Source organism: Polyodon spathula, chromosome 25 (genome assembly GCF_017654505.1).
Source record: "Polyodon spathula isolate WHYD16114869_AA chromosome 25, ASM1765450v1, whole genome shotgun sequence".
In the NCBI taxonomy this organism is placed as follows: Eukaryota; Metazoa; Chordata; class Actinopteri; order Acipenseriformes; family Polyodontidae; genus Polyodon; species Polyodon spathula.
In genome coordinates, this window is record NC_054558.1 from 545,786 (window position 1) to 570,751 (window position 24,966).

The following is a 24,966-nucleotide window of genomic DNA, read 5'->3' on the forward strand; positions in this document are numbered from 1 at the left end:
TGGGGGTGGGGGGGTGCGGATCGTTCCAATCCGTCCTCCGAAATCAGAATTCTTCAGTTAAACCATACAGAAAAGAACAGGAGCCTCTTCAGACAGCTTGTAACTTTCAGATTGTTTTGTATTAAATCTGGAATGCTGGCACCTTCCAATTTGGGCAACAGTTCTTCATTCCTGCATTCTGTGGAGGAAAGGAAACACTTAGAACACAAAATCGCAGAGGAATCATTTCCAAAGCACAAGTGTTTATTAAAAAAGACAACCAGTACACCTGTGTACAGTCAGGGCTTGTATGTGATGGAACAGAATACTTCACTGCAAACAGTACAGCCTGTACTACAGTCAGGTATATTACACTATTAAACCAGTAACTGTACAGAGATGGTGGATTTGCACAGGGTACACATTCTCCAGTACTGACTTTCACTATGACAGCTTTCGTAAAACCCAGGAATTCTGGGTAGAAATTGAGGATTAGACTTTGAATAAACCCAGAGTATTAACAGAAAAACTTACTGTATAAGGATTCCTGTAAAAAGTCATCACTCTACAGTCAAAATCTGAAGAAACCCGAACCGTTTAACTGGGATAACATTAAACACGAAGCCAAGAGTCACCCCTGATCCACACCCCAGTCAGAACACAAGCTACCTGCAGTGGTGGAGGCTGTTCATCTTTTGAGTTCTCTGAATGCATTAAACAGAAAGGAATCGGTCAATCCCATCTCAACATTGACATTTATTCATCCAACTAACCCTAAAGGATCAAAAATGCCAGACGTAGCAGCAGCACAATATCACTGCTTGGAACTGCAGGCGCAACATGGACATGCAGCCCTACATGATCCCAGGCTTGCTTATCTAGAACAAAGACTGACCTTTTACTGTCCAAACAAGGCTAATGCAATGAACTGATAAAGAGCTTCATATGCAAGCTGCAGGAGCGTGACAGTTGCAAGAGACACACAATGTTCTAGAGGTGTGAAAACACACAGTGGTGTACTGTGTCACTTCTGCACATTTCCATCAATGATGAACAAGATTTATATTGATTTAATATCTGTGGTGGTTACCCACATGTGAACCCTTGACCCTAGGAAGACACTGCAATTAGAATTTCAAACTAATAGCCAATCAGAATCCACTAGGCTTGTGTTCTGAACAAAAGCGAATCATCTATTATTGTGCCCCACTGTGCCATGAGCCACAACAGAGCCGACTATTGCAATAGTGATTATACTGGGATTCCAACTGCCTAAACCCTACTAGCAACATGTCAGTGCTCTCAGCAGGGATGAGAAAAAACAGCCCTGGAGCACTGAATCTGACTGACTCCCTTCACAGCCCCGGAGCACAGCACCCACCCCTTCAAATGAATCTGACTGACTCCCTTCACAGCCCCGGAGCACAGCACACACCCCTTCAAATGAATCTGACTGGCTCCCTTCACAGCCTCGGAGCACAGCACACACCCCTTCAAATGAATCTGACTGACTCCCTTCACAGCCCCGGAGCACAGCACACACCCCTTCAAATGAATCTGACTGACTCCCTTCACAGCCCCGGAGCACAGCACACACCCCTTCAAATGAATCTGACTGACTCCCTTCACAGCCCCGGAGCACAGCACACACCCCTTCAAATGAATCTGACTGACTCCCTTCACAGCCCCGGAGCACAGCACACACCCCTTCAAATGAATCTGACTGGCTCCCTTCACAGCCCCGGAGCACAGCACACACCCCTTCAAATGAATCTGACTGACTCCCTTCACAGCCCCGGAGCACAGCACACACCCCTTCAAATGAATCTGACTGGCTCCCTTCACAGCCTCGGAGCACAGCACACACCCCTTCAAATGAATCTGACTGACTCCCTTCACAGCCCCGGAGCACAGCACACACCCCTTCAAATGAATCTGACTGGCTCCCTTCACAGCCTCGGAGCACAGCACACACCCCTTCAAATGAATCTGACTGGCTCCCTTCACAGCCCCGGAGCACAGCACACACCCCTTCAAATGAATCTGACTGACTCCCTTCACAGCCCCGGAGCGTATGTCTCATTTGAGAGCTGCCTTTAGCTTTCACATAAAAAAAGATATGACGCAAAGCACAGACGACAGTACATACAGATAACAAGCAGGTACATACACAACAGCGACGCATCCCGTATAATCTACAGCCTGTCAGCCCCCCCTCTACCCCCGAGCTCAAGTGACAGAGCAAGCCTTTCAATTGTAACAGCTCCCTTCAGGCTACTGACACACTCTGCAGCAGCGTCCAAGAGGAAATGAATTAGTGAAAAAATACTGTGACTGACCAGGAGGGTGACCTGCTGCTCTCAGATCAAGCTCAACAGTTTCATTTTAAACTGGAAACTGCAGCAGCGGCACCCCTGGGACTTTACCACCCAGCTTTCAGGGCTGATCCGAACTACGAAAAGGACAAAACAAGGTGGCGTTGCCCACACCAGAGCTGCCCCGTCCTGCTGGTTTAGAGATCTGAGTGGCAGCAAAGACGTTTGAAGAACAGAACATGGTTTACAGAGTCACAGTTTAAAGAACTGGAATAAACAGGGACATCTGGTATTGCAGACTGGCAGGAAAAGGCAGATCACTGACGCAGCACCAGGCAGGTGTCCTGAAAACGTTTTGAGACAATGCTGTCTTTCCGTTTTGAGATTTCTGCCACTGCTACTCGATGCGAGTGCAGCTGTAAATGAAGCTGGCGTGCCAGTGGTAATGCGTTTTAATTGATGCTTGCGTCATTGCGACGGCTCTTGCACTGGCTTCCAAGGTGCAATATGAAATTAGCCACAAGGTTTACAAGTTCTGCAATTAAATTTCAATGAATTCATGTAAACATCGCTTCTTTGTGCAAATCAGCCACGGGGCAATTCAGAGATACATGCAGAAACAAGCCTGTGTGGAGTTTATCGAACTCCCACACAATTCACAGCGCATTTACTTCTGAATGTTTAAGATGCATTTTTGATGTTACAAAGAGAATACAAGTACAGCCGCAGCATTGAAGGCTATAATGGATTACTGATCTCCAAGAGGATTTAATATTTCAGTTAAACAAACACGCTGCTGTACTAAAGAGCTCCCATTTGCTTTGTGATGAGAGACTGCATCATCTAGAGCAAACAAAAAAGCACCATTTGAGCCTAACTGTGTGCTGTATCAACAGAGCGTGCTTGCGTGCGACTTGATCCAGACTGGAAGCAGCGAAGGCCACACTGCAATGAACAGCACTATGAAGCAATGTTTCCACACTAGCCTGTAAAGATGCAGCTCTCTCTCGGCCTGGCCGCTTGCTGATCTGAAAAAGCGTTGTCATGTTTAAAATCTCTTCATTGGGTGAAATGTCTTTGTGCAGTCTTCCTGTCACCTCGTCGCTGGAGTGTGTAAAACCAGGGCCTTTCAGCAGGCGCAGCAATATTATTTTTAAAAGAAGTCACTGACTGGATTGCATGCCTTCCGTTCTGTCTGTCAGCATTTTCTTGTTCCTCTTTACAGTATTAATAACCCACCGCCTGAATTTTCAGGGCAGCAACTCGGTTTGCAGATTCCGTGTCATTCATTTATTTTCTCAAAATCAGTGTGCTGCTGTATCAACACACTGAAAGCAGCGCTCGTTAACCCTTTCATCCTGGAGCCCCTAGTGGTGGTATTCGCCGATGCACGTTCTGGAACAAGAAGAGCAACGTGCTACAGGTGTGAAAGGTTTTTAAAAGGTTACAGCAATCCTGTTTCTTAATGGAGCTCCCAAATGCCTCTGGTACACCAGTGTAACCAATAACATGTCCCCCCTGCAACACTCCTCCCAAGTGGAACTAATACCTCATAGTACTTCCACTAGCTGCAGTAATATTGGCTAGAAGGCCAAAGCAACACAAGATATTGCACACCAGAACTACAAAAGATCCAGATAAATAACCAATTGATTGTGAAGTGCAGTAGCAGCGAGCCACGTAATACATTAGAGATAATCTCTCAATCTCACTCACACACTAAAACACAAGGAAGTGAAGCAGTCAAAGATAACACAAGGGAGGTCACTGTACCACAGCAGAACTAAAACAACCCGCTCGCCACTTCATATGCAGCCAGTAAACTCGGGGTTAATGGTTTCAAGACATTTACAAGAACAACCACCAAAAAAAACACAACACTCAAAAATAAGGTCTCCATAAGCTCAATGGCGTTTCCATGGAAATATGCCCAAGCATGGAAAAGATTAAAGGCGATCTCCTGTGGCAAGTGCTCCAGTGGGTGGCTTCAGCTCTGCTGTATGAAAGATAAGGAGCACAAACAGCAGACCACTGAAGCTACCAGGACTGCCTTCACATTCAGAACTCATTACACTTGAGAGACACTGAGCCACACTCTAGTAGCACAGCACACCTGTATCCAGGTCTATGAAAAACACTCCTCTCAAAACTGCAGTGAACTTATCAGATCTACCAATGTATCTGCATGCATTCATCAGCACACAACCCATTCCACCTGCACCATGAAACCAGCGTGCAAAACTGTCATCTCAGAATGAAACTGGAGCTGCAGCCCGGTCCACCTGCACCATGAAACCAGCGTGTAATACTGTCATCTCAGAATGAAACTGGAGCTGCAGCCCGGTCCACCTGCACCATGAAACCAGCGTGCAAAACTGTCATCTCAGAATGAAACTGGAGCTGCAGCCCGGTCCACCTGCACCACGAAACCAGCGTGCAAAACTGGAAATGTACTGAGTGAAGAGCGAATGCTTTCTGGAAACGTCCCGTTGTCCCGGTGGCAGTTTCAGAAGCTGGTCTCGTCAAGGCTGGCCAGCGCTGGCTCACTCACCATGCTCAGAGCTGCTGCTGCCGCTGCTGCTGGCTGGACTCTCACAGCAGCAGGCAGGACGATTTCTTTTTAGCCTTTTTCTTTTCCACTGGCGTTTTCCTATTGATCTGTCTGACCAGGTCATAAAAGATCTACGGAAGGAGAAAGCGTACTTGTGTTAATGATCCACACTTTGCTTGCTGTAAACATAACTAAAATCAACTCGATCATTTTTTGTTAAAGTAGTTTGACAATTTATTTAGTTTTTATTTGTTGTACTGAAATTCTAAATTGGCAATGATCCTCTAAAGTTAAAGAAAGCTTAGCGCCACAGCCAGTGCAAGAAGAGGTCCTGTTCCTCTCGCTTCCCATCGACGACTGATTTGTCTGCTGAGATGCTGGGTGTGTCTGCGTGAATCAGCAGGGATATTTACAACTTTCCCCAAATGGCTGTTAAATACCAAACTGTTGTTAAAAGCCAACTCAAGAATCTCAAGTAATAACCATGACTACGAACAGAGCAAAAAGACGGGATTGTCCCTCTCTTGTAATTTTATTGTGAGCAAGGACATTGGTTTATTTTAAAAGCCAACAAACAAAAAGCAGACCTGAATAAAACAAGGGTGTGTGAAAGAGAGTTACTGGAACTCGGGAGATCACAGAGAATTGGGAGGACTCATATTTTTGCTCATTTAAAAAACATCACTGTCTTGCTGTAGCGTGGCTGCAGTGAGAGTCCTGGAATAAACACGTGGCGCTCGTTCACTCGCTGCTCTGTCAGTCTTACCTCATTAACGTTGATCTTTGACTTTGCAGAGGACTCTAAAAAGGCACAGTTGTTCCACTGTCTTGCTAGGTTCTGACCCTGTTCCTTCCCCACGACCCGCTCGTCCTCCAGATCACATTTATTGCCAACCAGAATCATTGGGACCTGCAGGGAAACAAGAAGGGGAGCTGGTCAGACACTGAGCAGCCACACAAAGGAGGACAAACCCTTACTGAACTCGCCCAATCCAGAATAACACATCCCGTTACAGACGAGTTTAAACCATCTCCCCATCCACCTCCAACTTCACAGTGCAGCCTCAAGGACCGAGCGTCGTGCGTCACACCCTGCTGTGGAATCAGAGAGGAGGAGAGCCTGCTAACTGCACTTCACGTGTATTATTAAAAGCTAGTGTGATCCTCTTAATGACAAAAGGACAGTTTAACATTGACTCGTCAACAGTGAGCAGCGGGATCAACACAGAACTCCATTTGCGGTAATTGAATGAAAGCAGCACTTCAGCTGTGTGTGAAAGCCGAGCCATACTCTCCTGTTAGCAATGAAACAGCAGCAGCCATACAGAACAAGTCTGTCAGCGACACCCATCCCCTGCCATGGCTGTGCCCTCATGACTAGAGCGATCACCATTATTAAAGTTTAAAGCAGCTGGCACCTTGAATGTCAGAAGGAGAGGTGTGGTACAGTGCAGAGGAACATCGATATACTCATGCCCACTGTGTGTAACACAGCCCTGCAGGATCAATGTAGTCTAGAAGCTACTTACATCTTCAGTGTCCTTCACTCGTAGGATCTGTTCTCTCAAGTCCTGGAGGTCGTTAAATGTTGACTGTGCTGTAATAGAATATACTAAAGCGAAACCCTGGCCGTTCTTCATGTACAGGTCTCTCATCGCTGTGAACTGCTCCTGTGGACCAAAAATAAAAAGTGTTCAGTGTCCTCAAATCATGTGTCCACACGAGACCAGGGTCCCCCTTCACTAATAGTGTCAAGTGTCTGTCCAGATGAACTCCACTATGCCTTGATCATGCACTCCTAACCTGAAACACATTCTCAGGAACACGAATCTACAATCAGTTCCACTTAGTTTGGAAAATTCATTATCGGAGGTTTATATAGTTTACATTGTATATTTGATCTGAAAGTTACTTTCTGTTTACATATTCTTTCAAAACCCATATGCATATTCAGATATATTTTTCACTGTTAAAATGAGTCAAAAATCATAATTAAACCCAACTGCGGTATTGGACAATGTAGATCAATTATCAAAACCATTAACAAATGAGGAACAAACTGCTTGAGGTAGTAAGACGGCCTGAATTATATTACTGAGTACAACTGGAGAGCATGTGCTCCTGTGTAATTCATTTCAGGGATTGATACCTGGTCCTTCATTAACTCAAGGCTCTGGCACTATCATTAGATTGATACCTGGTCCTTCATTAACTCAAGGCTCTGGCACTATCACTAGATTGATACCTGGTCCTTCATTAACTCAAGGCTCTGGCATCACCATTAGATTGATACCTGGTCCTTCATTAACTCAAGGCTCTGGCACTATCACTAGATTGATACCTGGTCCTTCATTAACTCAAGGCTCTGGCACTATCATTAGATTGATACCTGGTCCTTCATTAACTCAAGGCTCTGGCACTATCACTAGATTGATACCTGGTCCTTCATTAACTCAAGGTTCTGGCATCACCATTAGATTGACCCCCCACCCCCCCCCATGTTTGTGTGAATAATTGCCCCACGCTATATGTTCCCAGGGTTGATCATGGTACCCCTGCCCTGGTCACTCATAGTAAAACAAAGCAAAACGCTCTCTTACTGTCCCTGCTGTGTCGAGAATTTCAAGCATACATTGTTGTCCGTCTACTTCCACTTGCTGTATGGGGGGGAAAGAGGAGAAAAAGAATGAAGAAATTATCCATAACAACCTAGCCATTATATACCACAGCGGCCCTGGAGAGAGTCCAGAGAACAGCAGCAAGACTAATCCAAGCAGGGCTGGGATCCCTTCAAACATGACTTTACAAAGCTTTGAGCTCAATCAGCCACTAGGAACAGGACCAGCTTAGGACGGGCCGAATGGCCTCCTCTCGTTCGGAAATATTAAAATGGGGTCTGACTGAGGGTTGCAATGACACGATTTCGAGATTATTGGTCATTTTGTCCAGGCATGATCACTTATTGCACTGAAATCTTCCTATCAGTAACTGCATTATTAGCAGTGATCGTGTTTCTGAAAACGTACTTTGGAAAACTTACCTTTCTGTATGAATCTTCTATTGTGGGGTCATATTTTTCAACAAATATTCCCTGTACGAATTGTACTGTCTGGAAAAAAAAAAAAAAAACGAAACAAGGAATGCATACTAAGCAGTGTACTGAATAAGATCCAGTCATTAATTCACTGTTTTTAATGTGCAAGTCAGATAGCGAAAGAGGAAGCACAGGCCAGTGTACTGGAAGGCAATGCACATAAAAGACAAATTAAACCATGAGAGAGACTGGCATCTATTTCTGTAAGGGAAGGCTGCACAACATTGCTCCTCGATTTCTGTAAGGGAAGGCTGCACAGCACTGCTCCTCGATTTGGAGAAGCAGAAGAGAGACAGGAAGGTGCCAGCACAGTTTCCAGCAGCTCTGCAGTCTGCTTTTCCAGCGAGAGTCAGGGTCAGCTGTACTCTAGACTCAGCCCTGCCAGCGCACTCACCAGAGCGGACTTCCCCACACCCCCCGAGCCGAGGACCACAAGCTTGTATTCACGCATAGTGTGGCCTGTTCAGAAAACAGCGTCTCAATCTGAAACGAAAGAGAGGCACAGGTTACAGCTCACACTGAAACGAGGAGCACAGCTTACAGAAGAAACGGGAAGACACGCCTCCTAACCCTGACCCGCCGCTGACCTCAACACCCTCCCACTGCACTGGAACAGAACAGTTCAAACTGAAGGAGGGAATCCATACGCTGCTCACTGAGCGCCAAAGCGCTGTCCCCATTTCAAAAGGGGAAGAGTCAAACTTCAGGACAATTACTAGCCCTGGTAGAAGGCACTGGCGAAATGCAATGGAATTAAACTCTCAATTCTACCTGGTGCATAAGAGAGTCCGTAACGAAAATTCAACATAACCTCCCTGGTGTTTTCATTCAACCTCGATTTGCAACATCAAGCACTGAAACCTCAAACGAACCTGAAGTAACCAAACTTCAAACGAAAAACTGAAATCTCAAATAATCTTATCGAAATAAAACCAGGCGCTGTACAGCAGGTCAAATATCTGTAGTCATTTTACAAACCAGGACACGCCTGAGAGGGGATATTAAAGGGTGCACGGGGACCACCCTTTTATTTCCATAACACTGCTAAGAATTTTTAGCTGCCTATTCTAAGTTATTTTATGATAAACATCTAAAAACCACTACATCAAAAGAGATGCGAGAGACTATATTTCCTTGACACATTGCTGAGAAACAGATAAGAATAAAATGAATTAAGTCAGACCTAAAATAAATGCTCTTTGAAAACACACTTCAAGCAATCACCTCATGCTAATTTGTAATCTCATGTCTGGTATGTGCTGTCTTCAGTATCCACAGGGTTCATTTAGAATTCAGTCCTGATAGACTCACAGCAGTAAGAGACGCATCTAAAAACCTGTGCAAGACAGGTGCCTCCAGACATGAGGGAATGAACAGTGCAGAAATACTCATCCTTCAAGAATAAAATCCCACATTAAAGAAATAAACACAGACAGAATCAATGTAGAGACAGTTCTACAGCCTGTCAGACTCGATCAGGCATGACAGCTCTAAAAACGAGAGTGTTTTTATCCAGCGTATCATCCTGGTAAAGCCACCCATAGCATTCCTCTCTGGAGGACTGGTGAGCTAGTCTAGCACAGGAGGAGAGTTTGAAACAAATGCACGCTCCACTTTCCATTCTAGCCAGCGCTGGACTTCAACTCAAACGATAGCTTAATGAATGAAATGGAGTCATTTTTATTCCACAAAGATTCTAAGAAAAACGTTAACGACAAATGGAAACTATTTCATTTCACACAGACACCCCATATTAGGAAATGCCTCTTCAATGAACCTGCAGCACAGGCCTCGTTGCTCTTTCCTCCCAGAGTTTCCCCGACAAATAAGGAGAACGGAGGAGCATGCCATAAACACTGCCTTCTCTCGCCTGTCCTCTGCCTGGCTTTCTAGCGCAGGGCCCTTTTAAAACAATGACATCATCAAACAATTATCCTTTTCTGGCAAGGGGGCTGTTTCTCCATGTAAGGCTGTGAATACTCCACAAATATGACAAGTGGTTTGATTCCTGGAATTCGTATATTCTCCCCTGCCTCACAGCAGCTCTAAGGATCATGGGCAACGCCTCGACAACACAAAAGCAGGCTTTTCAAAACCAGTGGAGGGTTAGGATTTCAGCCAATACACTTCGGCTGCAAAAGAAGGAAAGCCCCTGGTGAAATAGAGGCGAGCCGACTCAAAAATGAAAAAGGAGCTCACGTGACATCGTGACTCATCAAATGCACCAAAACCTCGTGTTTTGGTGCGAGTTACTGTGCTTGCAAGTCAGGCTGAGTGGAGAATACAACACCTTTCCATGAAGCAATCAGCACCCCATCCACAGAGTCTGCTGTATCACACTGGAGCCCCACAACTACAAGAGAACATGAACAGCAGTAAGACACTGACCCTACACAGCACGCAGCATCTCGTAAAGTCTAGCAAATACCACACAAGACAAGCCAGCTCTACAAATAAACACACAAGACATGGTGGGGAGTCTGACTGCGGTTTTGTAGAGGTTTTCTGTGTGTGGTGTGCTACTGATTTACCACAGTAACTGGAGAGATCTGTACTGTTTAAAAAGTGAAACATTATTTTGCACGCCAGGCAAAGTGCTACATAAGAGGACCAAGAAAATGAGGAAAAAAAGGGTTTGACAATGAGAAAAGGCTGTTCAAGGTTCGTCCCTGTTTAGCACCCCACTCGCCCGTACTAGCGAGATCGTATTTTAACAGGACAGAATATTTATTTAGGTGTTAAATGTTTCCAGTGTTTGAAGATTCTACTACATCACCTGTGAGGCTGTTCCATGCATTTCTAACTCTCTGTACAAAGGTGCTTCTTACCTTCCATTCTCCACTTGCTTCCATTCAGCTTCTGTTTACTATCACCTGGTTCTACTCTCTGTGCCGAACCTGAAGTCACTTCTCTGCACTGTCTCCCATTTTATAGACTCACTCTTGTTAACCTGCCCTCACGGCTCATTGAGTCCTGGGACCAGCCTAGTTGCTCTTCTCTGTACCTTCTCAAGTGCAATAATGTCTTTTTTTGCAGTGAGGGGACTAAACTGGACACAGTATCCTTGGATAAATGCAATACAGACACATGTTTCTACTTGACTGTAGTTTTAAATGACGTGACGCACTCTGTTAATAAAAACTGTTAGAGTGCAGTCAGCCCAAGTTCAAAAAAACACTATTTCAGAGAAAAATAGCAAAACAATGTTCTGCACCCACCCAGTATCCTGGGAGTTTAACCGGAGGAGTTGAAGAAACCATTGTATTAAAAGAAAAACAGCAGATCTACAGCAACAGAAGTATGCACTGGGCATGGACAGTATGCAGGGGATTGTGAATCGTGTGGCTCTCTTCTTTGCATGGACAGTATGCAGGGGATTGTGAATCGTGTGGCTCTCTTCTTTGCATGGACAGTATGCAGGGGATTGTGAATCGTGTGGCCCTCTTCTTTGCATGGACAGTATGCAGGGGATTGTGAATCGTGTGGCTCTCTTCTTTGCATGGACAGTATGCAGGGGATTGTGAATCGTGTGGCTCTCTTCTTTGCATGGACAGTATGCAGGGGATTGTGAATCGTGTGGCTCTCTTCTTTGCATGGACAGTATGCAGGGGATTGTGAATCGTGTGGCTCTCTTCTTTGCATGGACAGTATGCAGGGGATTGTGAATCGTGTGGCTCTCTTCTTTGCATGGACAGTATGCAGGGGATTGTGAATCGTGTGGCTCTCTTCTTTGCATGGACAGTATGCAGGGGATTGTGAATCGTGTGGCTCTCTTCTTTGCATGGACAGTATGCAGGGGATTGTGAATCGTGTGGCTCTCTTCTTTGCATGGACAGTATGCAGGGGATTGTGAATCGTGTGGCTCTCTTCTTTGCATGGACAGTATGCAGGGGCTTGTGAATCGTGTGGCTCTCTTCTTTGCATGGACAGTATGCAGGGGATTGTGAATCGTGTGGCTCTCGTTGTATCAACTATGCTGCTTTATAAAGTAAACAGGGTTCAAAGTCTACCAGCACCGTGTGATGCTGCTGCTGTTTACAGTGTGTCTGTTTGCTGATAGTCACTGGCAACATCACAGACTAGGAGGCAGATAAATTATTTACATCCTTCACTGTTCTGCTTCAGGAGGAGTTTCAATGTAATCTCTTCTGAGGATCCCAGCAGATCTAGATCACGCTCCCTCCTGTAACAATGCTGCCTTTCTGTTCCCACAGTACACCTCTCCTCTCTGAGCACCAGCATTGTTGCAAATAGGCCTGTTCATTTTACACCATTCGAAGCAAGCAAGCAAGCAAGCAAGCACGCACTCTCAATGTGTTCGTTTCTCATTTACGTGACTGTTTTCTCCAGTCTGTGTTCAGATCAATATTCCTGTTGCTCTTGCGTTTCACATTTTGCTCAAGGTAAAACAGCATTGCTGTTAAACACATTCTTCCAGATGAAGGTGACGAGGTATTGATTAGAGTTCCCGCAATCTTTTCTTTTAGTTTTCCTGTTCCTGAAAACAAGGTCTTTCAGTCAAAAGCAGACTAGAGTAAAACCCTGATTATCCAAACCACGATTGTTGGAACCCTGTAACCCGAACAGCCCTCGGTAAATCAGTCCTGCTGTGCGCTGTGCTCTTCTGCTCAGTCCTGTATGCTATGCTGTATTACAGGCAAAGGGTTTGAAACAGATCTAAAATTGGGAAAGCAAACTCGACAAAGCAGAACAATTCCTTCAGTTAGAAGTGACCACATATCCAACCCCAGCAGACCTCACTGCACCTGTGGTCAAGCTGCACCAGTTACCATGGCGTTCTCAAACCCCTCAAGGGTGTAACGTTTTAAACACCCGCAATGATATGCGGTACAGCGTGACCGCCTGACCACAACCAACTCAAAACGTGGCAAGTGATCAAACAGTCATCGTAATGCTTAAGCCTTTACACTGAAATCTTTGTTTTGCACAAGACCACATTTAAGCAGCTGCCACTCAAAATGTATGCAAGCCATTCCATGTTTTGTGCTGCTTCTTTATTTCTGCATTTAAAAATACCACCAAAAAAAAATAAAGGAAATGAATCCCTCTTGTGTATTCTCAAACAATCGACAAGGAAACATTCATGACTAAAAACAAATCTCAGTATGTTTTCGTAAGACTCAATAAGATATGAATATTCGGGAACATTTGCTATAGCCTGTTCATTTTCTGAAGCTTGAAATACCAGAGCCATTTCTTATCAGCCCACTGGAAATGTTTAACTACCCACTAGCAATTCTCAACTTGTGGACAAAGGCTGGCTTGTACGAGCTGCTAGTGTAAACCGAGTCACACAATCCTCTGAACTCTCACAGCAACACCAACTGCCAGCAGAGCACGGACTGGACTGCCCTCCTGCACACACCAGCTGGGCTTTACTGGAAAACAATGTGAAAATCACTGTGTTCTGTATCAGTGCTCATTAAACTGGAGGCAGGTCAGGGAATAACTTTCAGAAGAAATTCACTTTACTTCTTTCTTTCTTTCTTTGTGTTTTTGGTGCCGTACTCCAGCAGTGGCCAGTGTCTCCAGCACTTGCATTTCATCAGCACTATGAAGCCTTTTGTTAAACAGCCTTGCTCGGGAGCACTAAGACAGAGAGGGATGGACTGACTGGAAATACAAGATCATTCTAAAGGAGGCCATGTTTTCAATTCCCGGTAGAAAGATTTTTTTCATCAGATTTCAGAAAGTAACGTTGATGGTTTGCAGCAGTCTGGCTTTCAATAAGTCGGTGACTAATAACGAGATGGTTTTTCAGTTCTCTTGTTGACTCACTGATTATGAAAAAGCTTTTCGCCCCAAACCAGCATGAAAATCCCCTATTGCAATCTTTCAAAGCCTGCTTAAAGCACTGCTACAGTCAGTGACCCCTCTCGTATTGCACTGACTCATTCTGATAAAACTGCTCAGATAACGACACAGAAACACACGCTTTCAAGAAGTTGACAGAAAGCCGAGAGTCTTGTCAGAGAAATGCGGCTCATTCAGATTATTAACCTTGTGCTTAAGAGTCATTTAAAAAGTCCTAATAGAAGATTACAGTTGAAATCCAAACATAGAACTGCTTCCTTGTGTTTCAACCGTTTCAAAAGAACAAATTAGAGACCGGGGTTCCCCTGCAATAACCCACAGAAAAACTAGAGACCGGGGTTCCCCTGCAATAACCCACAGAAAAACTAGGGTCCAGACTCATGCTAATCAGGGTCTGTGAAAGCAGCCATAACAGCGTCAAGTTAATATATGGTATGCTCTCTGGTTATTATTAATAATCTCTCTGATTATTAATGCAGCTCTGTTTGTGTTCCCTGTTCACAGTCTTGGCAGGATTCATTTCTCAAGAGGAGTAGAAGAGGGCATGCACTCTTACTCCTACACACTGTGCAGTGATGAGCTTTGTGATGCACAGCACTCCCTGCCCACTAGCCTGGACACTGTGAGATGAAGCCTCTCTGTGTCGTCTCGGACATGGCCCCTGTCCTTCCTGACCGTCACACAGTCAGAAGCCTGCTGCATGGCTGCTGCTGCACATGGCCGGAAGTGCTGGCCGACCTTTCAGAAGGCGTTTTCCTCTTTAATGTTACTGAAGACTAATTAAAAAGTAAGAACATTTCTGAGATACACAGATCCTTGACGTTTCTATTCACATTATTGGCTCGCTTTATATTTCATGCAGTTTCTAATGATCCCAAAGTCATGATGCCATTCCCCATTATCAGATATCAGAAAATCATTCAAATTGTGGGTAAAAAGAAACAAACAATTGCTTAAACTGTGTTTAGAAGACATGGCTGACACAGGCTGAGAAATCAGTATCCATCGATACAGTATCTGTCACCGCTCCACCAACGGGACTTGGTCTGCATTCAACTGCTTTCTAACATGCTCCCGAATCTCCTGAAACAAACTATAAATGTATGACTTCAGATAAAGAGGAAGCTTCTTGAAAAGGACTGTACAAGTTTTGTGATTCATCAGCTAATTTTAGGACTGGTCAAATAATCATGCAGACTGTGAGGAAAATCCTACTGCTGCAGAACTGCAAACCCCCCCCCCCCCAAAAAAAAAAAAAAAAAAAAAAAACAGTGCTGACAGGCAATCTGAAAATAATAGCAATACAAAACTATCAGTTATTCCAGTCAGCTGCTGCAACCTCGCAGCCTAAAAATACTTGAGCACAGCAGCTTCCAGGCTGGTGCGTTCCAGAAGATCGGAATTCCTAAATCCAGCACGGCGAGGGGACAGACTGGCACAGCGAGTTCCTGCAGAAATCCTGGAATCAAGCCTGGCTCTCTTCACTGGTTAGACGAGTCTTGCGGTTTCCACTTAGTCCCCCATTGAGATGGCGTTTGAGTGAGCAACGCTCTACACTCGAGATGCAGGGAGGGCACACAACGCAAACGCATGAGCAGGTAAACGCTGGAGCGAGCAGTAGAGCTCTGTCTCGTTTGCACGCTGAGAGGAGACCAAAAGCACAGCACAGCTCACTGTAGTTCAGCAAGCGGCTCTTGAACGAAGAAGAGCGGAGTGTACTGGGACACATACTCTGCCCAGCTGCTTTAATGTTTGTCTTTAATTTTTTTATATAGTAACTGCTTAAAACTTTCTCACAATTTAGAATAGCCAATTATTTTTAGGCTCAGCTCACAGCTACCACCCCCGTGCTGACTCGGGAGCAGCAAAGACGAACACACTGTCCTCCGAATCGTGTGCCGTCAGCCGACCGCTTCTTTTCACGCTGCAGGCCCACCACGCAGCCACCTCAGAGCTGCAGCGTCGGAGGACAACGTCGCTCTGGGAAGCTTACAGGAAAGCCTGCAGGCACCCTGCCAGCGGCCAGACTGCAGGGGTCTCTGGTGGGCGGTGAGCCCAGGATCATTTGATCTTGTTATGCATCATGCAAGTAGCCCATCAGGATGATCACGTGCAGCGTGGTGCATATCGGATCACGACCGGCACATCGTGTACACATTGTTATCGTGAGATTGGGGTCCCGTTACACCCCCAGTTAGAACACAGCGAGTCGATCTAACGATACGAATGGTTCAATCTGTAAAAGACAAAGAGCTGCAGGAAGGAGGAACTTTAAAAAGATTATAAGGAACCGAATGTGTTCAGCTGCGAAACAGATAAGAACCCAAAATAAACATACAAAAATGTAACTAAGAGCAACCAAATAAACAGCGCTGGGTTTTCAATGGCCTTTATTGTGTGTTTCAAACACTGCAGCCCTGCTCGCGGAGCGGCGCTTCAAGACCAATACAGAATCTACATTGTTTCACTTTAATAAAGAGGACAATTATTTGTCTTTGCAGCGCATGAACATTAGTGTGGGTCGGCCCCCAAAGACCTGCTCAGAGCAAAGCATGCATAGTGGTGTTCAGTTACTCCTGCCTTCAACAAACAGCACTGTGCACACAGCCAAGGGAAAAGGCTTTGTACTTAACCCTGGTCACAGCCTTCTGTTCCACGCCTCAGTGTGTGTCTGCACAGGGTTACGATCATCTGTGTTCTAATTCAAAGACAATTCAAATCACCCGAGCATTACAGTTAATGCAGCTAAAAAAATAAAAGAGTTTGCCATTTTAAATTTTTTCCTCTCATTCATTCAGGTCTCAAATGTGCAGTTCTGAAAGAAGCACATGTTTTAGTGTTTTATAAAATGCTCAATTCCAGGAGTAGCTTATACTAGCGTGGTAAAAGATGCTCAGATGACACTGTTTCGTTCACTGCAATTCTGTGTAAAAACACGGAAGCCCTCATATGGATGATATAGAAACCCCTTTAGGGCACGGTCTGTGCAGGGCAAAGTACTGCAGGAAAATGATGAGCCAGCACATTACACAAGCCCCACAAATCCAACATTTAAAAGCCCTATATAGTGTCATTTTCAAATAAATTCAAAAGGAAACTCCTATGACTGCATAATTCAGTCACTAATCTCTACCCAATCAAACTAAAATCTGCATTTGTAAAAGACCGCTTTTCCTGTTTGATCATTTCCTGAGATTTCACAGCGACACATGAAGACAGTGTTGAGGCTGCACAGTGCTCATGAAGACCGTGCTGAGGCTGCACAGTGCTCATGAAGACCGTGCTGAGGCTGCACAGTGCTCATGAAGACCGTGCTGAGGCTGCACAGTGCTCATGAAGACCGTGCTGAGGCTGCACAGTGCTCATGAAGACCGTGCTGAGGCTGCACAGTGCTCATGAAGACCGTGCTGAGGCTGCACAGTGCTCATGAAGACCGTGTTGACGCTGCACAGTGCTCATGAAGACCGTGTTGAGGCTGCACAGTGCTCATGAAGACCGTGCTGAGGCTGCACAGTGCTCATGAAGACCGTGCTGAGGCTGCACAGTGCTCATGAAGACCGTGTTGAGGCTGCACAGTGCTCATGAAGACCGTGCTGAGGCTGCACAGTGCTCATGAAGACCGTGCTGAGGCTGCACAGTGCTCATGAAGACCGTGCTGAGGCTGCACAGTGCTCATGAAGACCGTGCTGAGGCTGCACAGTGCTCATGAAGACCGTGAAGACCGTGCTGAGGCTGCACAGTGCTCATGAAGACCGTGCTGAGGCTGCACAGTGCTCATGAAGACCGTGCTGAGGCTGCACAGTGCTCATGAAGACCGTGCTGAGGCTGCACAGTGCTCATGAAGACCGTGTTGAGGCTGCACAGTGCTCATGATGATAGCAGCCTACATGTACATGTACAGTAAATCTCACCTAAGCCATGAAACTGCACAAGCTGAAACCACTCCAGTCAGAAACAGCCTGCTTGTTCAACTAAAAAGACAACTTGGTGTTTAATTCTGCTCCTTCTCTTTTTTCATCTGGCAGTAACTCTACCTAAGAAACAATGAAGTGAAATGCGAGTCCTGCCAGCAGCAGCATCCATTTTAATCCCTGGGAAGCACAGGCATGCGTTAGGGACTGCAGAGGACTGCACAGTGCCAAGCCAGTCACAGGAACAGCTGGGGATCAGCAATGCTCTCAGGACTTGTATCACATTCGACGACTCGACCCTGCCCTGAACTGGAGGGGGCACCCTTTCTGTTAGGGGTGAGGGAGCAGTACAGACTCTGCATCAACCCTGCCCTGAACTGGAGGGAGCACCCTTTCTGTTAGGGGTGAGGGAGCAGTACAGACTCTGCCTCAACCCTGCCCTGAACTGGAGGGAGCACCCTTTCTGTTAGGGGTGAGGGAGCAGTACAGACTCTGCCTCAACCCTGCCCTGAACTGGAGGGAGCACCCTTTCTGTTAGGGGTGAGGGAGCAGTACAGACTCTGCCTCAACCCTGCCCTGAACTGGAGGGAGCACCCTTTCAGACTCTGCACCAACCCTGCCCTGATTCTGTTAGGGGTGAGGGAGCAGTACAGACTCTGCCTCAACCCTGCCCTGAACTGGAGGGAGCACCCTTTCTGTTAGGGGTGAGGGAGCAGTACAGACTTGTTGCTAACTATGACTCAACCAAACCCATACTGAACCCAAGTAATTGCTCATGCTACAGTACAGAAAGATGTTTTAGCTTTTAAACTAAAAGATATAAATATCCTACCTTTAAAAAAAAAAAGCCGTGCTGTGAATGTTATCAAGGGATGTGCACTACTTCCTTTACAACCCCTACCTAGGAGAAGAGCAGGAAAGGGAACAGCAGCTTTATCTGTCAGGCTAATGTAAGCTTTGTTGAGAGAAACTCAATCCCAAATCTTCAGCAGAGCTGAAAATGACCAGAAACCCAGAGGCTTTGTCAGTTTCTTCAAAACAGCTATTCCAACTGGCAAAGGTTTCAATACAAGAAACGCCTGAAATCAGCTTTTACTGCAGCCTGCATGTGTGTGTGCGCGCGTTTGTGAGTACGTGTGTGTGTAAGAGGGGGTGTGTGCGCATGCATAGCTAGAACTGCTTTCCCTAACAGAAAACAAGGTTGGATTGCTCCAGAATGCACAAATAAGAATACAGCAACCATTCACCGATGAATCACCTGTTGTGGACAGATAACCAGGTGCTGCTGTACCTAAACACGCATGTCAGTAAACACAATTACCTCCACTGACTGATCCAGTCAAGGGGCGGTCAAGCATGAAATAAGCACTGTCCTCACCCCTGACTACAAAGGGCTATCCTGCAGATGAAATAAGCACTGTCCTCACCCCTGACTACACAGGGCTATCCTGCAGATGAAATAAGCACTGTCCTCACCCCTGACTACAAAGGGCTATCCTGCAGATGAAATAAGCACTGTCCTCACCCCTGACTACACAGGGCTATCCTGCAGAGGAAATAAGCACTGTCCTCACCCCTGACTACACAGGGCTATCCTGCAGATGTTTTTCAAGTGAATAACTCCACTGTCAGTCAAGCGAGTTTAACAAGGTTTCGTCACTCTGGAGTCCGCTGGCAAATGACGTTGTTTTTACAATCCAACACCTGTCTCCTGGCAATCAATCCCAAACAAACACAGTGCTAATGCAATCCCAGTCAGAAACATGCAACCGATTACCAGCGTTCTCTGACACAGGAGGAGGGAAGACTCCCTCCAGAACACATCCTGCACCAAAACATCAGCTAATCAAAAAAAAGTCCCTGGAAAATAAACACGCTTACTTCCAGTGTGTACCTGGTTTAATGAATGCAGACGCAAGGCTGGTTTCATACTGTACCTTCACCGTCAATCTGTCTGCTGCTGCACGCTGTAGCAAAATGCTGTCGGTACCAGAGCCAGCTTCCCTCGCTGCTGTGTCAGCGACTGCACTGCAAAAGAGCACGGTTTGCTGCTGGTGGTACATTTGAATGATCCCAGATAGATGTTAAAAACTGACTTTATTTTGAGCATCATCGGGTAAACAAGAAGCGAATTACTTCATTATCACAGTGCAGTAGCAGCTACAGGGCTGCTCTGCAATGTGAGCGGTGAAGAGCAATCACTGTCGCTAATGAGTTTACAGGAAAATACCAAAAACACATCATCTGCAAGAACCAGTTTCCACCCAGCAGGGACTGTTCTGCGTACTGCAGAAGGACACAGATATCAGTGGATCAACCGTTCAATTACCTGAAAGACAACTTCACCTGAACTGCCAACAAACGTAATCCCCGACAAACAGAACAGCAGCCATGGCTACAGCAGACAAGGTTAGAAATAAAGGGTACACTTGTTGTATTAAAACCTGGACTGGATGAAACTGCTCTGCAACAGGAGTCTTATTCCCATCCATCTTCCCCTACATGCAGATAGTAAGAGGCTTGACTCTGAAGAGACTGCCAAGGTGAAATGACCTACAGCAGGAAGCGTAAGAGATTTGGACCAGCAGGGAATGCAAACTGAGAACGTTCTTGTGCCTGGTGTGTCAGACGCCGTGTTTCAAAATGATTGTGTTTGTAAGCTCAGATTTTCTATCAGGAGACACCTCTCTAGGGAATGGCAGCTGCACACAGCAGTTGCACACAAGTATTTTGTCGGCTACTGTTCAACGGATCCTGGACAAGATCATCCACCTCAACTGGATGCCTTTGTACCAGCAAAAGAAAAAAAAAACAACAGCTAGACACAAAAGCAATGAAAAAAATATATAATCTGAATTTGAAAATAATAAATACGTCAAGACAGGAAGCAACGACAGGAAGCTTCAGAGCAGAACGGTTCTAACCTATAACAACATGCTGAGCGGCTAAGCTGTGAAAACACGGCTGTGAAAACCAAGCCATGAACAGCAACACAAGCGACCCAAGTGTGTCGTTTTATAACCAGACAGCTAGAAATGAGAACGGCAGCGCCCACTCTACAGCAGCACTGCCCGCTCCACGTTGTTATACTCACAGCATCGGAAGAAAAGCTAGATTGCCTATTGAGAACAAGGGTGCTTGTTCATTTATATTTTCCTGATTTAACTGAAATCCAAACACTGCTCATCTCCCAGCTGCTTCCAGGCTCTGAAAACATGCATGTGCTAGCAATGTCATACACACAGGAAGGAAGGCAAGCTCCAAACAAAAGGGCACCCGGGCATTTAAATGATCAATGAATGAAAACAGAGGCACATTAAAACCTTCCTTCTTGAATTCTGCACTGGACGCTAATAAAAACAGTGCTTTCCTGCATTGCCGGCCTGCAGTTTAGAGGCGCTGTGCTAGAGGCGATGCTGTGTGAATGAAGCCAGGCAGCACTCGTTTCCTCATGTTTAACATGCAGGAGTACTGCAAGCCGTCAGTCACAAACTCAGCCCGGGGGCCACGCATGACAGTAACAAGAAGCAGCCGCTTACAGCAGAGCCTGTCCAATCACAAGGCTTGATCTCTCCCTGCAGCGCAGTCAAGGGCACACCCCAGTACCTGGAATTGTGAAACGAGGTCACAACTGTGTGAGCTGGCAGGGCAGAGACGTCACCGTGCCAGAGAGAATGCTTTCCAAGGTTTTATTAACACAGGAATGCTCAGATACAGCATGCCACTCATGCACGTGCTGTTCCTCTCGCTACAGCAATCTTTCTCCAAAATGATCCCAGGCTGGTTTTCAAAGCTCCAGCGCAATATCCTATTCTCGGCAATGCAAACTCTCACACAGCCACACAGGTGCAGCGTTCAGTCAGAGTTTGGTTAAAGGAGCGCTGCCAAGCGGTGGCTCATCTACCACTTCCATTCGGGAAAACAAGGCACATTTTGCTCATGAGGAAAAGTTTAAAAAAACAAAAATAAAATCTACCCCAAAATCCACCCGTGTGAACAATGGATTTCACAAACAATGGATTTCACAATAGTACAAGGCTTTCTCTAACAGTGTGTTAAGAGCAGCTCGCTGTCAGCTGAAAGCTCAAAGAGATGCTCTTGCGGGCTGAGCTGTGTTTACAGCGCTCACAAACACAGGGCGCTGGACACACACACTCCTATTCATTTATTAAGCACACCTCAGAGAGGCGCCGCTTCATCTCAGTGCACTAACTGAAGGAGATCGCCTACAGCGTGTCACTTTCAACCTGCGCTTAACAGACAATTACAAAAAAATGAGAATATCTGAAATCAGAGGGATACACAAAAACAATACGAAATAAAGAAAACACGGCAGTGTTATCAACGTCTTCACACATTATTGCATCTGAAGACGCTACTGGAGGGAATCGCTGTCAATAATTCATTACTGTTGTGACTCTACACAGCCTGAAGTTATGGATTCACACCTTTAATAATACATTTCATAAGAGCCCCTATCCACAGCTCTACACTGTCTAAGAGTCAAATGTATAAACTGTGTATGTAATATTTAACACACTTATAAAATTGGGCTTAAAACTGACTTTGAAACCACACGTCTCTGGGTGCTGTAAATTGCGTTATCACTTCACCACCTAGACAAGAGATCATTTCAGTTAAGTGCAAATACATGTAAAACGAACTAAAAAAAATCTATCCATCTATTATATATATATATATCTCACACATTCACATAGAAACGATGACATCGCTTCCGTACAAACCCAAGAGCTGCTAACTGTAATGGATAATAATACTGGTTAATTATAATCAGCACTGCACATCACCCCAGCGGATAACAAACAGCACGCAAAATTACACGACTCGGGAAACGACACCCAGACTGTGTTACTGGTAGCATTGCAAACGTGTAATCCTGTCGTGACCACCCACACACTATTATTATTATTATATCATTATCATTACCAGCAGTACTATTTTACAAACAGCTTCAAAGCGAGCATCCCAGTTAAACTTTGGCGTGTATGTTTGTGAATGCGACGCGACCGGCTCTGACAGCCGGGTCGTGAATGGTGCCGGGTGAGCCTCTCTCCCCGGGTTTAGAGGATGCAAACGAGGCAGCTGGGAGCCTCCGAGGATGTTACGAGGTGTTCTCCGCTCTCAGCACTTTTTTTTTTTAAAGTTTAGCCCGAAAGTAAAACACTGCGCACAGCCTGGTTACACTTACAAGATAAATCAAGCCTAGGTTCCCTCGGCCGGGATCATGGATCACAGCGCTTCACGGTTAGCATGCTTTGCCCCAGTGCAGTTTTGAGGGGTGCTTGTTTTTATGAATTTGTTTCTTTAACAGTGCAATGCAATCCGTCTCTCCGCCATATTCCGCTTTGCTGCTGGACCTCCCTTCCGCCCGGCCTGTGCAGGCTGCTCCCGCTGCCACAGGGCAGGGCTTTGCACCGAGGATCCCTCGCAACCCCCTCGCCTGACCGCCTATTCCAGCGCTCCGGACTGCGCCCCAATCACCCCGGCTTGTCCCTACTCTGCCCCGGTCTGACAGGCACGATCTCCGGTTAAAGCTCGCCTCCGTTACTCACCGTCTCTCGCTCTCTCCGCCGCTCCAGCAGCGCCTTCGCATCAGCGCCAGTCTATGCGCTGTGACGTCACCCCCAGCCTCCCTCCCAGCGCTCTTAAAAGGGCAACGCCACTGGACTCCCTGTGCACTGTGTTAGTACTGCAAATAATAATAATAATAATAATAAAATACTATCCGTCAAAAAGAGCTATCAAGCGCCCAGGTCATATTTTGGGTTGGAATTTGCGTATTTTCATAATAATTAACAAATACAGTATGATAAAGCATAGGTAAGCAGAGATCTGGTAAAACATATTGAAAAAAACAAGGTGAATTGTGATTTGCACTGTATGCATTTTTATTTGTAATAATTGCTGTGCTTCATAATGGCGATGTCAAGTTTAGCTACAGCTTTTAAACTCCTCCATCATTCCTATTGTGTGTGTGTTTTTTTTTCATTTTGTAACATTAACGTGATTTGTTCTCATTAAAAAAAAAATAGGAAACTCTTTGAAAATTTGACCCCCCCCCCCCCCCCCCCCCCCCCCCCGTATTGCAACAACAAAATTTATAGAGCCTTGGACAATGACAGCATGGCCAAGGAATGAGAAAGAAAGAGGTCTCCTATTGCATATTCCCTGAGTCAATATGTTATGGGCCACAAAGAGTCAGAAGTCAGCTATACAAATGTTCCTGTAAATAGCCCAGGAGCTCCGTGGAGAATCTTGTCTTCCGAAGCCTTGATGATCACTTTGTCAAACACCGCTGCAGCCTGCAAATATTCCCTGCCTTTCCTCGCTTTATCAGCAACCTGATAAGACAAAAGCCCCAGCAGTGTGCACAAATGGCGCAGAAGCTGCGTGTTCTGCTGGAATGTACACTGAAGCACTGCAGAGATTCTCTGTTGCCTTGCCAGCGAGGTGGTGCAGGACCAAGGCAAAGCTGCAGCTTATGATGCTCAACGCTCAGTCTCCATGCAATGTTGGGCATACCTTTTCATTGTGCACCAAATCTGTGTACAAATGCACAGCAAACTTCATTGGTATCATATGACTTCCTTGAGAGAGGGATTTTGCAGTTGCCCATAAAGCATTGTGTGGGGTTTCTGTGATGAATAAAGGACCCCGGCTACCATTGTGTGGATCAGAAAGCTACAGTGAAATAAAGAATCAGACTCAAAAACGATGAAATGACAAGTTTGAATGACTGCTGTACTTTTCATCCACCAATCAAGAATTCCACTCAGTGCCCTGCCACACAGGAGATGACACACACACACACACACACACACACACACACACACACACACACACACACACACACACACACACACACACACACACACACACAATGTCTAGCTTTAAAAAAACAAACTCCATCTCCATAAGACTTATCGGGCATTGCCTCTCAGTGCGCTCGACTGCCAGGCGAGGAAACGAAAGGAGATGCTTATTAGTTTCCAATTCTTTGTCCGGCTTCCTTCCATGGCAGTTTTGGTTTTGAAAGGCCTGTAATTCCAAACTGGACGTTGCCCTTTTAAAGAGGGCAAAAGGAAATCCTCACTCAACCCCTCTGGGCAATAAAATCAGTAGAGCCTGTCCAATTGTTTACCTCTGACCTATTTCCTCTGTCTAATGCATTAAGCAAAATAACTGTAGTGTACACTCCACTCAATAGACTGAGCCAGCAAGACCTCGTTCACAGATCTGTAGTGTACACTCCACTCAATA

The 24,966-nt window shown here is 45.6% G+C and overlaps 1 protein-coding gene across 3 annotated transcripts; it reads right to left on the reverse strand.

Moving 5' to 3' along the window:
• Window positions 1–23,336, reverse strand: LOC121300003 (ras-related protein Rap-1A). Of its 3 annotated transcripts, none has more exons than XM_041228322.1 (8): window positions 23,259–23,336; window positions 8,334–8,422; window positions 7,886–7,954; window positions 7,446–7,502; window positions 6,375–6,515; window positions 5,612–5,755; window positions 4,846–4,976; window positions 1–178 (listed from the first exon to the last, which is right to left on the reverse strand). In XM_041228322.1, exons 2-7 carry the CDS (start codon window positions 8,388–8,390, stop codon window positions 4,887–4,889), a joined length of 558 nt encoding a protein of 185 aa, XP_041084256.1. In that variant the 5' UTR covers window positions 8,391–8,422; window positions 23,259–23,336; the 3' UTR covers window positions 1–178; window positions 4,846–4,886. The 3 variants fall into 3 exon arrangements, with proteins under 3 accessions (XP_041084256.1, XP_041084255.1, XP_041084257.1); XM_041228321.1 differs by lacking the exon at window positions 23,259–23,336 and adding an exon at window positions 22,895–23,252; XM_041228323.1 differs by lacking the exon at window positions 8,334–8,422 and having other exon boundaries at window positions 23,259–23,309.
• Window positions 23,337–24,966: the final 1,630 nt, after the last annotated feature.

What these genes read in the sequence shown, in the direction of transcription:
- LOC121300003 (XM_041228322.1), bottom strand. Translation starts at nt 8,390, where the DNA reads ATGCGTGAATACAAGCTTGTGGTCCTCGGCTCGGGGGGTGTGGGGAAG. An exon ending in GAGTGAAGGACACTGAAGAT is followed by an intron (nt 5,756 to 6,374) that starts GTAAGTAGCTTC and finishes GTTTCCCTGCAG; the next exon opens with GTCCCAATGATTCTGGTTGG. An exon ending in CAAAGATCAACGTTAATGAG is followed by an intron (nt 4,977 to 5,611) that starts GTAAGACTGACA and finishes CTCCTTCCGTAG; the next exon opens with ATCTTTTATGACCTGGTCAG.